Source organism: Tachyglossus aculeatus, chromosome 9, assembly GCF_015852505.1.
Source record: "Tachyglossus aculeatus isolate mTacAcu1 chromosome 9, mTacAcu1.pri, whole genome shotgun sequence".
Classification (NCBI taxonomy): Eukaryota; Metazoa; Chordata; class Mammalia; order Monotremata; family Tachyglossidae; genus Tachyglossus; species Tachyglossus aculeatus.
Window position 1 is genome coordinate 60,043,549 of NC_052074.1, and position 12,813 is coordinate 60,056,361.

The 12,813-nt window shown below is 43.6% G+C and overlaps 1 protein-coding gene across 7 annotated transcripts in view; it reads right to left on the reverse strand.

Annotated features, from left to right (window-relative positions):
- Positions 1-814: 814 nt before the first annotated feature.
- ZNF385B (zinc finger protein 385B) overlaps positions 815-12,813 on the reverse strand; it is a 316,667-nt gene continuing 304,668 nt past the window's right edge. For all 7 annotated transcript variants that reach the window (XM_038750908.1, XM_038750907.1, XM_038750909.1 and 4 more), the window contains 4 exons: positions 7,722-7,967; positions 5,928-6,106; positions 4,463-4,564; positions 815-1,820 (listed from right to left, as the gene is read on the reverse strand). In XM_038750908.1, coding sequence (XP_038606836.1) covers positions 1,602-1,820; positions 4,463-4,564; positions 5,928-6,106; positions 7,722-7,967 — 746 coding nt within the window. In that variant the 3' untranslated portion in view covers positions 815-1,601. The remainder of the gene's footprint in view (positions 1,821-4,462; positions 4,565-5,927; positions 6,107-7,721; positions 7,968-12,813) is intronic.

The window sequence follows — 12,813 nt, forward strand, 5'->3', positions numbered from 1 at the left end:
ATCATAACTATGTTATATGGCTTTCCATTTCTTAAAAATCTCTCTAAATAAAATGTAAATAAAAGAAATACGTTTCTCTATTACTTCTTTTTTCTTAAAAATCAAAGCTCAAAGCTGCGCTGCTTCCAAACATTTACACAGCAACTAAAATGTTTAATTCAGACAGGAGATAACAGATCTAGTACAACACAAGATACAACAGTACTTGGTTCTAAAACAGTACACAATCCCTGTCAACAATAGTACACTGAAAAGAAAATATTGGTAATCCATTTAGATGAGATCCACAATTAAGCACTTTAGTTAAAATCTACCTTTCCATACTAGAATATGCCCAGTTGGATCGCAAACTGTATTTATTTACAGAAGTATGAGGAAGACTCTAGTTTTCAAGTCTGTCAGGAAAATACGCCATACTGTTTCACCCATGGAAATAACTGGAGAACTTTAATGGTGTAATTCTTCATTAGCAATGTAGGTTTTTACTTTCTATTTAAATGGGGGGAGACTCACCCTCAGGACCACCATTTGAACTGGGCGAGACGGAGGTTATATATTACCCAGTTTCTTGAATCACAGGACCTGCCAGAGCTTAATTTATGTTTCTGCTTATCAGGGCTAGAGGGATGAGGAAGCGTGACCTAATAGAAAAAGCCCAGGCCTGGGAATCAGAAGGATGTGGGTTCTAATCCTGGCTCTGTCACATGTCTGTTGTGTGACCAGAGGCAAGTGACTTCACTTCTGGGTCTCAGTCCCCTCATCTGTATAATGGGGATTAAGACTGTGAGCTCCACGTGGGACATGGACTGTTTCCAACCTCATTAGCTTGTATCTCCCCCGGGGCTTAGTACACTGCCTGGCACATAGTAAGCACTTAATAAATCTCATGTTGTGTATAAAACAGATCCCGGAACCTGTGAGCAGAGCCAAGGGATAGATGGAAAACAAGGCCAACGTATCCTCTCTGGCAGTCTGGAATTACAGCACTTGGTCCAGGAGTTAGAGGTGTATTATTATTATTAGGTAGTAGTAGTAGCAGTACTAAGAGGTTTATTTTTACCTCCCCATCCACTGTCTCTCTTTGAACGTTATTTAAACCCTTAAAATGTTCTAGGCACTGTACTAAGTGCTGGGATAGACACAAGCTAATCAGGTTGGAGGCCTCCATGTCCCAGATGGGGCTCACTGCCACAATCCCCATTTCGCGGATAAGGTAACCACGGCTCAGAGAAGTGAAGTGACTTGCCCAAGGTCACACAGCAGGCAAGTGGTGGAGCTGTGATTAAAACCCAGTCCTCTGAATCCCAGGCCTGTGCTCCTTCTGCTAGGCCACGCTGCTTCTTTCTCCACTCCCTACACCAATTCACTGGGAAGATGACGAGGATGTCGGCTCAGACACTCGGCAGCCTGACTCCTCACCCAAGAACAGATTAAGCACTGGTACCGGCCCGTGACCACACGCGACCCTGTAGTGTGTTTCTGAGGAAGGGCCATCCCGAATGGCGTCTAAAAGAAAGAAAGAAAGAAAGTACACGATTGAACTCCCTTTTGCTTCCACTCTCCCCTCCCTACCTGCCGCCGGTACGTGAGCGTTCGCCGCCTTAATACGGAGCGAACAAGATGGAGGCGGGAGTCGCTCGGATGGGCCCGGGGCCTGGCCTCAGGACGGCCGGTGGGATGGTCGTGGCCTGGAATAAGGAAGCGGAAGGCCGAGGAGGCAGAGAGAGGGCCGTGGTCACGGCCGCGGCTGCGGCCAGGGGAGATGAGAGGAAAGCGGGAGCCAAAGGCTTGATCAGATCTTTCTGGAATGCCAGCTTTGCCTGAGGAGGAGGAAGAAAAGAAAACACTGCTGCTTTGTTGTTGTTGTTTTAATAATATTTGTTATGTGCTTACTATGCGTCAAATGGGCTCTAGACTGTGAACTCGTTGTGGGCAGGAATATGTCTACTCTCCCAAGTGCTTAGTAGAGTGCTCTGCACACAGTAAGACTGTGAGCCCACTGTTGGGTAGGGACTGTCTCTATATGTTGCCAATTTGTACTTCCCAAGCGCTTAGAACAGTGCTCTGCACACAGTAAGTGCTCAAATACGATTGATGATAATGAATAATAATAATAATAATGATGGCATTTGTTAAGCGCTTACTACGTGCAGAGCACTGTTCTAAGCGCTGGGGGGGACGACAAGGTGATCAAATTGTCCCACGTGGGGCTCACAGTCTTAATCCCCATTTTACAGATGAGGTAACTGAAGCTCAGGGAAGTTAAGTGACTTGCCCAAGGTCACACAGCAGACATGTGGCGGAGCCGGGATTCAAACCCATGACCTCTGACTCCAAAGCCCGGGCTCTTTCCACTGAGCCACGCTGTTTTCAGTGCTTGGTGGGACACGGTTCCTGTCCCATATAAGGCTCATGGTCTAAGTAGAGGGGAGAACAGAAAAACTGAGGCAAAGAGAATTTCAGTGACCTGCCCAAGGTCACACACTTGAAAGCATTTGGAAGAGCCCAGATTAGAACATAGGTCGTCTGACTCCCAAAGCAGGGACTGTCTCTATATGTTACCAACTTGTATTTCCCAAGCGCTTATATACAGTGCTCTGCACACAGTAAGCGCTCAATAAATATGAATGAATGAATGAGTGCTCTTTCCCATAGGCCATGACGCTTCTGTTTTTTCCCCAAGTAGACTGACATTTAACAATCCCAAAAGGATATAACCCTCCCAAAATTCCACTTTTTCCCGAGAAGTCAAGACCTAATTTGTGTTAATACACTAGTTAATGTGACGCTCACTATAGCTTTGCTTTCATCTTAAACTCTTGTTGGGGGCTGTCTCTGAATACCAGGTGCTTAAAAGTTTTCTTCTAAAGAGGTTTCTTGTGTGGGCTGTTCCACAGACAAAGGGAAAAAATGGTACCTGTCTTCCCAGTGGTTTTGGTGCTTCATCGTGGGTCTCAAATATCTCATTAGCCCTCAGGCAATCAGTGGTATTTAATGAACACTTACTGTGTGCCAAGCACTGTATTAAGCATTTGGGAGAGTACCGTACAATAGAAGCGGTAGAAACTGTCATGCTGGAGAACTTGGTGAAATAACTGAGTTATTTCCCTTAGTTATACTGACTGAAATTTCTGGAATTACTGGGTCATTCTCCTCAGTTGTACAGGCTGTGAACTTTCTGGAATAACTTGAGTTACTTCCCTCAGTTGAACTGACCATTAACTTTCTAGAATGATCGAGCTATTTCCCTCACATACTGATTGATAACTTTCAAGTATGGCCAAGTTATTCCCCTCAGTTGTACCAACTGTGAATTTTCTAGAATAGCTGAGTTATTTCCCTCAGACATAAGGAATGTGAATTTTCTGTCAAACGGCTTCCTGACCATTTAGGCCCAAAGAAAGGATGTAGCAGAAAGAACAAAAAGAGGGTCAGATGTGGGAGAAGACAAAAGCCAACAGGTAGTTGGCTTCAAGTACAAAACTAGGTCGGCCTTAGGAGGCTGAGACTGCCCCTGTGCTGGCATTTCTGGAGGGCCTGACTGCTGAATAATAATAATAGCAAATAGTAATAAAAACTGTGGTATTTAAGTGCTTATTATGGGCCAGGCACTGTACTAAATGCTGGGGCGGATACAAGCAAATCAGGTTAGACACAGTCCCTGTCCCACATTGGACTCACAGTTTCAAACCCCGTTTTACAGATTGGGGAAATAGAGGCACAGAGAAAGAGAAGCGACTTACCCAAGGTCACACATCAGGCAATTGGCAGAGCCAGGATTAGAACCCAAGCCCACGCTCTGCCTATTAGGCCATGCCGCTTCTACTTTACTAGTATTTTCCAGAGAAAGGGGAAAGAACTTATATTTATGGAGCTCTTACTGTATGCAGAGCACTGTACTAAGCACTTGGGAGAGTACAACAGAGGTGTTAGGAAGGCAAGGAGACACTCAATTCTTAAACAACTCTGGTCCCAGCTCTGCATGACTGAGCTGGCCCTGCTCCTGGGACTGAGCCCCCTGAGGTCTCTCAGACCAGGGACAGAGAAGTAGCATTGCCTAGTGGACAGAGCATAGGCCTGGGACCACTTGTCTCCTAAGCCCCTTGGCCTTCATTTCTCTGTGTCTCACTTAACTCATCTATCAAATAGGGATTAAGACGGTGAGCCCCACATGGGACATGGACTGTGTCCAACCGGATTAGTTTGAATTGTTCTGGCACAGAAAAACAGATCTCTGTGGTACACTTTCCTGGGGCTATGATCTCTAAAAGTTTAAGCAAACATGAGGCGTCTTTGAAAATATCAAATTGCCTTTTGCTTGCATTTTTTTTCTGCCTTCCTCCCACGTTCATTCATTCATTCAATCGTATTTATTGAGCGCTTACCGTGTGCAGAGCACATCCCACATCTCACCCCCAAAGCGTCCCCAAATCCTTGTCTACGGTAAGGTGACGAGACTCACCGCTAAAATGCTTGGGCTGCGCTGAAGTTTGTTGTACGGGCTGTACTTGGGCTTCGTTGGCTTCCCTGCTACCCGATCCTTGTGTCTCCTGCTGGAGATGTGCTGGAATGAGAGGAAAAGGGTTTGTGAGCCATAAGGAGCTGGGAGAGATCTAATCTCCTTACAGTCTATTTCTCTGAAGGATGTGTACATTCCCTCTAGCTAGTCAGTCAGTCATAGCTGAATGCTTACTGTGTGCAGAGCACTGTTCTAAGTGCCTGGGAGAGTACAATAGAACAATATAAGAGATATACTCCCCACCCACAGTGAGCTTACACTCTAGAGGGGGAGACAGACATCAACATAAATAAATTACAGGTATGGACATAAGTGCTGTGGGGCTGGGAGGGGGGATGATTCTCTGTCCCTTTCTCTGATTTTGACTTCAGAATACGAACTGGATTTTCAAGGTGCAGGAGCAAAGTAGCGGAAATTGCAACACAGCAAATAACCATTCACCAACCAATCATATTTACTGAGTGCTTACTGTGTGCAGAGCACTGTACTAAGTACTTGGGAGAGTACAACATAGAGTTGGTAGACATGTTCCGTGCCCACAACGAGCTTGCAGTCTAGAGGGGGAGACAGACATTAATATAAATAAATTACTGATATATATATATATATATATATATATATATATATATATATATATATATATATTAGTGCTGTGGGGCTTAGGGAGGAGTGAGTAAAATGAGCAAATCCAAGTGCAAGCATGATTCAGAAGCCAGTGAGAGACGAGGAAAGGAAGGTTTAGTTGGGGAAGGCCTTTTGGATGAGATGTGCCTTTGATAAGACTCTGAAGGTGGGGAGAGTGACTGCCTGTTGGGTATGAAGAGGGAGGGTGTTCAGGCTAGAGGCAGGATGTGGATGAGAGGTTGGCAGTGAGATAGACGAGATAGAGGTTTAGTGAGTTGGTTGGCATTGAGTGGTGAAGTGTTTGGGCTGGATTGTAGTAGGAAAGCAGTGAGATACAGTAGGAGCGGGCAAAGTGATTAAATGCTTTAATCCCACCCATCCTATCATAGTAATGGCAGTAAAAGCATGAATTGAGAGCCCACTGAGGGAATGCACTGTACTAAGTGCTTGAGAAGTACAATTCAAGCAAGTGCACGTTCTGATGTACTGTTCTCTTCTGAGCGCTTAGCACAGTACTCTGCACACAGTAAAGGCTCAATAAATAGCATCGATTGATTGATTAATGAGCTTACACTTTACCATTACCCACTGAGCCAGGGGCTCACTCAATCACTCAATCAATGGTATTTATTGAGAGCTTACTGTGAGCTAAGCGCTTGGGAGAATCCATAGAGTTGATAGACACAGTTCCTGCCCTCAAGAAGCTAACAACTCCTGACAAAAAGTTGAGCAGGATGGAAAAGAACACTGAATGTAACTGAAAAATCCCTCAGCATAGTATTACCTGTTTCAGCTGAATTTCCGAATTCACGTGGACGTCACAGATTTCACAATGAAATGTTTTGTTCTGCAATCCCGAGCCCTTACTGCCATTCTGGATCTTTAACCTGGAGCCTGGCCTCGGGTAGGACTTGATTGGACCGGCTCCATTCCGGGCTTCGACCATTGTCTTGTGTTTGGACCCTAATGTGGAACAGAGGGGAGAGGCGGGAAGGTGAGAGGGAGAGGAGGGCGAGGGAGAAGCTATAGGGACCCAAGAAAGCCAGCCTCAGACTGGTGTGGCCACTGTACTGAACACCAGTGGGGGCCGGACTTGATCAGCCAGGTCAGCCCAGCGTAGAGAGGAGAGTCACGCCAAAAGCCAATACAATTAAGGAATTATTCTTTTTTTAATGGTATTGGAACACTCACTATATGCCAGATATGTACTAAATTCTGGGGTAGATACAAGATACTCAGATTGGACATAGTTTCCTGTCCCACGTGGTGCTCACAGTCTCAATCTAAATTTTACAGACGAAGTAACTGAGGCACAGAGAAGTGAAGCAACTTGCTCAGAGTCACAGAGCAGACAAGTGGCAAAGCTGGGATCAGAACACAGATCTTCTGACTCCCAAGCCCCTGCTTTTTCCATTAGGCTGTGCTGTTTCCTAATAATAATAATAATAATAACTTAGGTATTTGTTAAGTGCTTACTATGTGCAAAGCACTATTCTAAGTGCTGGGGAGGACACAAGGTGATCAGGTTGTCCTATCTGGGGCTCCATTTTACAGATGAGGTAACTGAGGCCCAGAGAAGTGAAGTGACTTGCCCAAAGTCACACAGCTGACAAGTGGCGGAGCTGGGATTTGAACCCATGACCTCTGACTCCTAAGCCTGTGCTCTTTCCACTGAGCCACACTAAGAGATCAAAACACGCCGTTTATCACAACAGGGAGGCAGATGTTGAGTGTGCAGTTTGGGGGGCTGAGGGGAGTTGCTTGTGACTGGTTTTCATGGGCTCCCATAACCCCCCAACACCCACAGGTCATCTTAAACTACTTCAGACCTATATGCCCCCACCCCCAACCCAGCCCTCCCTCCCACACACATACATTTGACAGAGATGAATTGTTTCCCAAAGGTGAACATAAATTAATTTCTCCCCAAGAAGTGTCCCAGGTTCATTTGTTGGCTGATATTTCCAATATCTTTCATTTCATTTATCATCATAGCAGAGATTAATCCAGGGAAGCAGCATGGCCTAGGGGAAAGAGCCTGGGCCTGGGAGTAAGAGGCACTGAGTTCTAATCTCACCTCCATCATGTATCTGCTCAATAACCTTGGGCAAGTCACCCAACTTCCCTGTGCCTCAGTTCCCTCACCTGCAAAATAGCTGTTCTCTGTTCTACTAACTGTGAGCCCCATGAGGAACCAGATTATCTTGTATCCGACCCAGTGTTTAGTGCATAGTAAGTGCTTAACTTGTTCTTCCCAAGCGCTTAGTACAGTGCTCTGCACACAGTAAGTGCTCAATAAATATGATTAACAGATACCACAATTATTTTTACATTTTACCGTCATCTTACCACATTTTAATTGTTCCAAATATCTGTACGACCCACCCTTCCTTCAAAGCACCTCTCTTCCAATGAGCTTGAATGCCAGTTACTAGACTCAAATCAGAACAAGGACTAGTTTACTTATTCAATCGTATTTATTGAGCACTTACTGTGTGCAAAACTAACATGGTCAATAATAGTTTGGGGCAGTTGAAATCTTACAGTAGTGTCTAATCAAGGAAAAGAGAGCTGTTACCTGTGTTATGAGCCTCTAGCTGGGATAAGGAGTTCACAGCCACTTTGCATAGCGAACAATAAAGCAACTTTTTGGCTTTTTCCTCTTCGGATTCAGAAATCGAACTGGGCAAGCCATTTGGGCTCTGGGAGAGAGATGTTGCCATTCCTAGGACTGAAGGGGTGTTTCCCAGTTTAGCTACGAAAGGGCCCCTTTCGATAGCAGAAGGTTGACTGCTGCTATCGGTTTTTGATTTTTCTTTATCGTCTAGAGAAAATAGAGAGGCAAAGTATTAGTCCCATGATGACAATAGAAAGGTCAAACGCTGCAACCGAAAATTTAAACTGTTGATTATGGTTGAGAATGGAATGTCATCTCCGATAATAATTTTTACAGGATGAAAGTATAAATCTGGTGATGCTTCTTCGAAGATTCCATCCATATTAGATTCACAATGAATTCAGAGGAATATAACTCGTTGATTTTTTTTTTAAAGACCAAATGACTTTTTTTGTTCTGCTTGTATGAGGAACCGAAGAAAGTTTCCTTTCTGTGCAGCTGAGACGCCTTACTGTAGAATAAAGTCAGTGGGAGCCCAAGCTGATTTGAGTCACAAGGTTTCAATATTCGGCTTGCCATTCGATCCGGCAGTAACGTGAAGTAGGTCATTAGGCTTGTTTGCTTCATTTGACAAGTTAAATTTTAATTAAAACACGAACCCACAGTTGCAACTCAATTTTTACACCACGTTAAGATTTTCGGGAGTGAAGGGGAAAGGATCATTAGCTTCAGCTATGATTGGATACATTTTCATTACTCCCCAAATGTAATTCCAGATTCATAGGAAATTCCGTGCATTATACTTGTTATTGCCAGTGGGAATTTATGCTTGAAATGATGACGTTCATTCATTCAATCGTATTTATCGAGTGCTTACTGAGTGCAAAGCACTGTATTAAGCGCTGGGGAGAGTACAACAACAAACATTCCTGCCCACAAAGAGCTCACAGTTTAGAGGGACACTGACCATAGTCACTGGAGAGCGGATGAGCCAAACCATATATGAGTCTTTTGGCAATTTGCTCACCTTGCTTCAACAGGCTCATGATAGGAGATCCATGCATGATGTCTAGAAGGGAGGTCAGAGTTGTGGTGGTAATATTCAATCATATTTATTGAGCGCTTACTGTGTGCAGAGCACTGTACTAAGTGCTTGGGAAGTACAAGTTGGCAACTTATAGAGACAGTCCCTACCCAACAACGGGCTCACAGTCTAGAAGTGGGAGACAGGCAACAAAACAAAGCATGCAGACAAGTGTCAAAATTGTCAGAATAAATAGAATTGTAATAGGTAATAGTACTGATTCAATCAATCAATCAATCATATTTATTGAGCGCTTACTGTGTGCAGAGCACTGTACTAAGTGCTTGGGAAGTACAAGTTGGCAACATTTAGAGACAGTCCCTACCCAACAGTGGGCTCACAGTCTAAAAGGGGGAGACAGAGAACAAAACCAAACACACTAACAAAATAAAATAAATAGAATAGGTATGTACAAGTAAAATAAATAAATAGAGTAATAAATATGTACAAACATATATACATATATACAGGTGCTGCGGTAAGTGCTTACTGGGTGCAGAGCACTGTACTAAGTGCTGGGAAAGAAGACACAAAGGGGATTTAGAGACCTGTACCATGAGGGGAATCTCAATCTGTGAATAAAGGTTGGGGAGAGGACATCAGATAGACACATTGCCTCCCAACTTAGAAATGCACTTATCTGTATTTGGGTACCACAGAGGGATTTTTTTTTTCTGGGAGGGGCTGTCCAAAAGGTCAAATGTTATTTGTGGTAGGGTCTCTCCAGTGGACTCAGGCCAGGACCTGGCTCCAGATGGGATAAACTTGGCCCCATACTTGCCCAATTCCCCATCACAGTTAGAACCCAGAGAGAATTCTGAGGGAAACATGTGAATAAACATTCATTAAGCAGAGCCAACATGGCAGATGCACAGAGAGGGACTGCTGGAAGACAGTACAGAAGAACCAGGACCCAGGTTCTAATCCTAACTCTGCCACGTGTCTGCTGTGTGACCTAGGGCAAGCCACTTAACTTCTCTGAGCCTCAGTTACTTCACCTGCAAAATGGGGATTATGACTGCAAGTGCGGTGTGGGACATGGATTGGGTCAAACCCGATTTAAGCTTGTAAAATTAAGCTGGGTCCAGCCCTTATTATGGTGCCTGGCACATATTAAGCACTTAGAAATTCCACTAAAAAAAATGTAAGAGCACAGGATTCTTGCTCTGTTAGTACCTCTTTGCTGGACTGTCTCACAAGCTGGAAGGAAAACCAGGAGACGAGGGTAAGAAGCAGCGTGGCTTAATGAAAGGAGCATGGGACTGGGAGTCCAAGGACCTGGGTTCTAATCCAGACTCTGCTACTTGTCTGCTGTGTGACCTTGGGTAAGTCAATCAATCAATCGTATTTATTGAGCGCTTACTGTGTGCAGAGCACTGTACTAAGCACTTGGGAAGTACAAGTTGGCAACATATAAAGACAGTCCCTACCCAACAGTGGGCTCACAGTCTAGAAGGGGGAAAACAGTATAGAAGGGGGAGAAGTCACTTCAGTGTCTGTTTCACCACCTGTAAATTGAGGATTCAGCACCTGTTTTCCCTTCCTTTTGGACTGTGAGCCTCATGTGGGTCAGGGTCTGTGTCCAACATAATTATCCAGTATTAACCCAGTGCTTAGTACAGTGTTTGCCACATAGTAAGTAATTACAAACACCATTTTTATTATTATCAATGTAAGGAGAGGGTTCAGGATGGGGACATTTTCACCACAGATACAAGACTGACAGAATCTGTCAGAGCTTAAATAGAATTCTTTTTTTCTTTTTTGATTTGGCATCATCCACCAGCTCAACATTATTTTTACTCACCTGAGTGTCTGACTGTGTTAAGTTCTAAATGAAGAATCCTTGGGCCCAGGTTTGCCAACTGAAGTTGGAGGCTAAGGGCACCTTCTTCTTCTTCTTCTTTTTATGGTACTTGTTAAGCCCGTACTATGTGCAAGGCACTATACTAAGCATTGGGGTAGATTAGAAGCTAATCATGTTGGACACAGTCCATTTCCCACATGGGGCTCAGGATCTTATTCTCCATTTTACAAATGAGAGAACTGAGACACAGAAGTTGCCTAGAATCATACAGCAGACAAGAGAGGGGACTAAAATCTAGGTCCTTCTAACTCCCAAGCCCATGGTCTCCCCACTAGGCCACACTGCTTCCAGATCATCTTATCTACCTCTCTCCCTCTGACTCTCCTTGTTTGGACATAATTCTCCTATTTCTGAAAAAACAATAAATGTTTTTCAGTCAAATTATGTTTCAAATTTTCATGGCTGAAAATGAATGTCAGATTCTGTTGCATTACCTCTCTTTTCTCTCTGGCATTTGTGACATCTTCCACTTCACTGGTATTAGAAATTTAATTAATTCACTGTTTACTTCTACTCCTCTTCATAAAGATGCATGTCAGCTGCATCTTCTGTTTTGTAAATACTCGATATTTTCAAGTATTCCCTTTCCTATTTTTAATTATCAGGTTTTCTGGCTGTCTTATTTCCTGCTTGTCCTGATACTTTAATTTTGTTTACACTTTAGACTTTGCCAGTCAGTTCTTTATTGGCCCTTCTGAATTGTCCTTAATTTCATCTTCATTTTCCTGTGCTGAGGGCTCCTGTCCTCTCCTAATAATTATGGCATAGAAGTGTTTACTATATACCAAGCACTGTACTAAACCCTGGGATAGATGGAAGATAATCAGATGGGACACAGTCCCTGTCCCTCCTGGGGCGCCCAGACTAAATAGGAGAGAATAAAGGTATTGAACCTCCATTTTACAGATGAAGAACTGAGGCACAGAGCAGTTAAGTAATAATAATAATAATAATAATAATAACTTACCAGAAGTCACCCAGCAAGCAAGGGGTGGAGCTGGGAATAGAACCTAGATCCTCTGACTCTGTACTGGGCTCTTTCCAAAAGTATTAATGCTAATCAGTCAATCAATTGTATTTACTGAGCTCTAACTGTATGCAGAACACTGTACTAAGTGCTTGGGAGAGTACAATATAACAGATTTGAGCTTAAAGAGTCTAGTGCAGGAGAATGCTAATGAACCAGTATAAGTGCTAAAAGCCCAAAATAATGGGAATACCTGGGGTAGCATATGAGAGCACATCCAGCTTGAAATGACAGATAGAATGATGGATAGTACAACCCTTGCCATCTTCAAAACCCTCCTCAGAAACCACCTCCACCAAGAAGCATTCCTCAAATATTACCCTTTCTTTGAGTCATGTCATCTCAACAATTACTTTTAGCATTATTCTATAGATATTTTGCCCGCTATTTTTGTCATCACTTTCTCAAATGTTTTTGCTGTGGCTGGTTGTAGCTATGCTTTTCTTCCCACTTCCACTGTATGTACACAATCCATTCAACTTCCAAATGTGAGTAATTTCTCCCCCTTACTTTCGGTAAGGCCAGATTCGCTGTAGTTCTCCCCAGAATTACTCCTTTCCAGTCAGGACAGCACTAGTTACTCTTTTTTTAAAAAAAAATGGCATTTATTAAGCGCTCACTATGTGCAAAGTACTGTTCTAAGTGCTGGGGAGGTTACAAGGTGATCAGGTTGTCCCACGGGGCGGGGGTGGGGGGAGCTCACAGTCTTAATCCCCATTTTACAGATGAGGGAACTGAGGCCCAGAGAAGTTAAGTGACTTGCCCAAAGTCACACAGCTGACAACTGGCGGAGCCAGGATTTGAACCCATGACCTCTGACTCCAAAGCCCGTGCTCTTTCCACTGAGCCGTGCTGCTACTCTTGACAATAATTTGTTCAGTTGACTCGTCTCTTCTGTTTTTTTCCTTACTAGGAGATATTTCAGGAGGCTTCTGACTTTCCTTCCCACCCTATTATCCTTCCATAGTCATGGATTTTTCACTATCTCCTCATTACCTGCATTTGAATCTCCAAAAATATGATTTTTGATGCTGCTAGGTTTAATACAGCTCTTCCTTAATGATTATTATGTTAG